The sequence below is a fragment of the Podarcis cretensis genome (genome assembly GCF_951804945.1).
Source record: "Podarcis cretensis genome assembly, chromosome: 4".
Classification (NCBI taxonomy): Eukaryota; Metazoa; Chordata; class Lepidosauria; order Squamata; family Lacertidae; genus Podarcis; species Podarcis cretensis.
Genome location: NC_137173.1, coordinates 68,793,549 through 68,797,847, shown reverse-complemented (window position 1 = coordinate 68,797,847; position 4,299 = coordinate 68,793,549). Strand labels below are relative to the sequence as shown.

Sequence of the window (4,299 nt, the reverse complement as noted above, 5' to 3'; positions counted from 1 at the left end):
AGCCTCACTACACTAGAGCTATTGTCTGCTGAACCTCGGGGGGGAAAAAGCATGGCGCATGAGGTTGCAAGGGGTTGCAGCAGCAAACTGCAAAGGCAGCAGGAGGAGGCCGCCAGTCAAGATCTGGAGGAGATGGGGGCTGGATGGGTGGGTGGGTTGAAGATGAGGAAATCTTCCTAATGTGATCAATCGGGAGAGGTTGCTCAGCGACAACAACGACAACGGAAATCCACAAAAGAGCAAGATGTATGCAGTCTTTGGGGGTAAATGAGCAACATAAGCATGACTGGAAGCAGCCGGCAGAGACACCCCCCAATCAGGGAAACAGAAGCACAAGGCGAAGCCATCACTGGTCGTTTTTTACAAGGCTTCTTTCTGCGCTCAAGCATATTGTTCCATCGCTTCCTTACACAACACAACTTCCTGATCATTTCAGGGAAATGCTTTTCAGAAACGGGATGGTCCTTCGTATTTTTTTTTTCATGCCTGGCTCAGGGGTACTGGAATGATTATTCCTCAGCCAGCTGCAAGAGAATCTGTGATGCTTCCTTGTTTTTATAGATACTTAAAATAAAAAGAGTATCCAAAATTACAAACCGATCCCCCCCAAACCCCACCCACGTCTGGCAACATGACTTGTCATCCCCACCCCCTAAGTAAGCTAGGGTGTATCTGCCTCCCCACCCGGCCAGGTAATATCTGACCAGCCGGGGGGTACTTTTACCCTTAGTCGTTAATTTAAACGGTGCCTGTGTTTCACTCCAAGTGAGCAGCAGCCATTGTTTGCCCTTTTGGATGAAAGAGGAAGCACAAAAGGGTAGCTCGCAACCTTCCTTCCATGCGGCTCATAGGATGCCTGGTGGATGCCTGGGCAAAAACCGAAGCATATTTCTAGTCGAGGTCTGCATAGGTAGGCCTCCCGTGGGTCTCGCTGGCCCGCTGCCTGTATGGCGTGATCATCTCTCAAGTCAGCGGGTGCAAGGAAATTCTCCAAGGAAATGCAGCCTTTCATTATTTTATTATTATTTTTAAAAAAGAAAATTGCTCTTACTGGAAACGCCCGCATGCAAAATCGCCCCCCCCCTTTGCGGGGAACAAGAATGTATACGAATCATAATTTACATGCGACTTTCTTCATCTTTTCTCCCCCGCCCTACCCCCCCCCCCGGTGCGTGTGGGTTTAATCGCTGGCTTTTCTTTTTCCTATGTAGCACGGCTCTCTCCGAGGGCGAAGAAAAGAGGAAGCCGGGAACTTTAAGGGCGGCGAAAGAGTTAAGTTATTCAAGATGACATCACTGCGATTTGCATAGAATCGGGGTATAACTGGTCACGCAGGGGGAGCGCCCTTTTATACGACGGTCCAGAGCAGCTGCTGCAAAGAGCGGAATTGTACCTGAAGAGAGCGCATCACTGGTGAGGCTCTGGTCTGTCTTTCTTTTCCGGTGTTGGGGGTTATTTGAGGGGTATCTCAGCACCCCTTTTCCCGTCCGCATGTTGCCGTAGGCTTGGATTTTCGAGGCAGTTGAGATTTTGCTCTCCGCTTTGTTGAACGCAAACACACCCAGGGCTTCTTTCTGAATGCACCAGGCGGCGGCTTAAATGCGTGGAGAAACGAGCTTTATCGTTACTATTATTAGTTTGCTATCATTTTGAGCGAGAAGGTTCTGCCCCCCCCCCTCCGACCCCTGGACCCTGATGTTTGCCGGAGGGGAAGAGAATGGCATGCTGGACAGATCAAGGCACCTTGGTTCGGTTTCCTTGCCTGCTTGCTGCGCTTTCCTTGGAGAGGCGCGTTTTTGCGCGTATGCGCTCTTCGAAGCCTCAGCCTCGGAGGCAGAGGGACTTGGGGCGTGATCGGAAAGGTGGAGAGGGGAAGATGCGGGCGGGGAGCGGGAGGCATCCTCGGACGACCGGCTGCTGCCGCCCCCCGCATGCTGAGCGACAAAAGAGAGCAGCTCTTTGTTTTCCCGGCGAGCAGCCGGCGCTGTGGATCTGGCGGCCCCGGGAAGGAGAAAGCGAGGGGGCGAGAGAGAGGGAGAGGAAGGGCGGTGGTTGGGGCTGCAGCTGCAGCTCGAGCTCTTTGTGCCGAGGGAAGAATGCAGGGCTCCCTCCAAATGTGCTGGGCAGACCAGACACTAAGATGGAAGAAAGTGATTAGCATAGTCTCGCTCGCTTCGCTTGGTGGCATTGTGTGCATACACGCAGGCGCTTTTTTCACCATCCTCATCCTTTGCTTGCTTTATTCTAAGTGCGGTTTTCTCTGCTGTGCTTTCCACATGCAATAAGGCTAGTGGAGAGATCTTAACTGGAGCAGATGCATCACCACCACTAAAACAATGAGTATTGTTTTTTTTTTCTTTTAAACGAATTAATTGATTTTCACCTGGAACAAATTCTGTTTCTTTTAAATTTTATTTTAAAGCCTTTCGATTATCTCCCCCCCACACCCTGTGTGCTGTTTCATCTGAGGCTGAGCCCCAGTGGTGCAATTTTAATTTTTTTTACGTAAAATGAGCTCATATGGATATAAGTATATTGAGACCTGCCTTTTAAAGTAAGGGGGGTTTAGTAGTGTTGCACTTAATCAGGAAGGAGGAGTTGAGATGGTTGTAGTGAATTCAGGCGGTTTTGAAAAGGGGTGGGGTTGGGGGGGAGAGGAAAGAAGGGTGGTGCAATCTCTAACCATCTCTTTTCCCTCTTGTGTGTGTGTGTGTGTGTGTGTGTGTGTGCTTGTGTGTGCGTGCAGATCAATCGGCAGATATGTCTGACAAACCAGATATGGCTGAAATCGAGAAATTCGACAAGTCTAAGTTGAAGAAGACGGAAACGCAAGAGAAAAACCCACTGCCTTCAAAAGAAAGTAAGTGGATCTTGGGAAATGAGAAGAGGGCGTGTGCTGCTGGAGACAAAGAGAAGGCAGGGCTGAGCCAGGCTCCTTCAGCTATCCTCCGCCTCTCTTGCTGTATGGGGTTTCAGTGCCTTACAGGATGCTGTGCAATTTATGTACAAATGAAAGCATTAAATACAGTACACAAAATAAAGATATTTTATGAAAATAAGGGGACTTTTAAGCACAGTATGCATGAAATGCAATATATTGAAAGATAATTTTTTTAAAAATAGAATTATTCAACAGTGTCTAACTTTGATGAATTTTAAATGAATAGGTTTTTTTTAAAAAAAAAATATTGCGATTCCTATTTAACTGCATTTCAAATGCATAATCCTTTTTTCTTTTCTCCTTCTTTCCCCATTTTGCAGCAATTGAACAGGAGAAGCAAGCGGGTGAATCGTAATGAAACCGGCCCTTCCAAATTATGCACTGTACATTCCACAAGCATTGCCTTCTTATTTTACTTCTTTTAGCTGTTTTAACTTTGTAAGATGCAAAGAGGTTGGATAAAGTTTGAATGACTGTACTGCCCCTTTCACATCCAAAAAAATTTAAAGAATAGAGAGAACTACTGATGCTGTGAACGAAGGCGCTGCCCTTTCCATCTGCCTGTCCAGCTTGGTCCTGGTGGCACGAAAGAGCTTGCATGTGTCTCGAGAGAAGATCCTGGGAAAGGGACTACAGTAATCTAGTAACACACGAATATACGCAAAGCTGTACCAAGGTCCCGCAAGCTGTAAAATGCAGTTAACTGAGTGCCATTTTTTTTTTTGTTCAAATGATTTTAATTATTGGAATGCACAATTTTTTTAATATGCAAAAATAAAATGTTTTAAAATCTGGATTATACTGATCTGGTATATATTTTTTTGAGAATTGTTATCAAAGGAGGAAGTATAAGTGCCTATACCGACATGAGATTATATGACTTTATAGACTCCTGCATAAACATTTTTCTCCCCCTCCAGCTTTTGTCTGCCAAGAGCAGTCTGCATATTAGGATTCAACATTCATTGGGCAATCTGCAAGAATAACTTAAAATATCACATTTCTTTCTAAGAGGTCTATGCAGGAACTATACAACCTGTATATTGTGCTTTTAAAATACATATATTTTAAAGTTTTGTTATAAAAGGCATTGGACTACCAAATTATATGGACAGTGTTTTGGCAATATATTTATTGCAACAGTTTCCCCTTTCAACATTTCAAAAAAAACCATGTTCAGCAAAACCTGGCAGTTTTGGATGCCTGTGCATGGAGGTTGTCTTTAGTGCATCACAGCAGCCTCCAGCTGGGGAATGATTTGAAGAAGACTTCTTTTCACCTTGCCATGTCATTGCTGCCGCTTTGGGGGGCAGGCTGCTCCAGACATAGTGTTAATTCCTTAAGGTGGCAACTTTCAA

General features: G+C 45.7%; 1 protein-coding gene across 2 annotated transcripts; it reads left to right on the top strand.

The window, feature by feature from the left end:
* Positions 1-1,252: 1,252 nt before the first annotated feature.
* TMSB4X (thymosin beta 4 X-linked) lies at positions 1,253-3,737 on the top strand. 2 transcript variants are annotated; one of them, XM_079974599.1, is made up of 3 exons: positions 1,253-1,413; positions 2,747-2,860; positions 3,262-3,737. In XM_079974599.1, exons 2-3 carry the CDS (start codon positions 2,761-2,763, stop codon positions 3,294-3,296), a joined length of 135 nt encoding a protein of 44 aa, XP_079830725.1. In that variant the 5' UTR covers positions 1,253-1,413; positions 2,747-2,760; the 3' UTR covers positions 3,297-3,737. The 2 variants fall into 2 exon arrangements, with proteins under 2 accessions (XP_079830725.1, XP_079830726.1); XM_079974600.1 differs by having other exon boundaries at positions 1,328-1,424.
* Positions 3,738-4,299: the final 562 nt, after the last annotated feature.

Bases quoted from the DNA above. Each gene is read 5' to 3' on its own strand.
- TMSB4X (XM_079974599.1), top strand. From the start codon at position 2,761: ATGTCTGACAAACCAGATATGGCTGAAATCGAGAAATTCGACAAGTCT. The intron at 2,861-3,261 runs GTAAGTGGATCT...CCCATTTTGCAG, and splicing joins CCCACTGCCTTCAAAAGAAA to CAATTGAACAGGAGAAGCAA.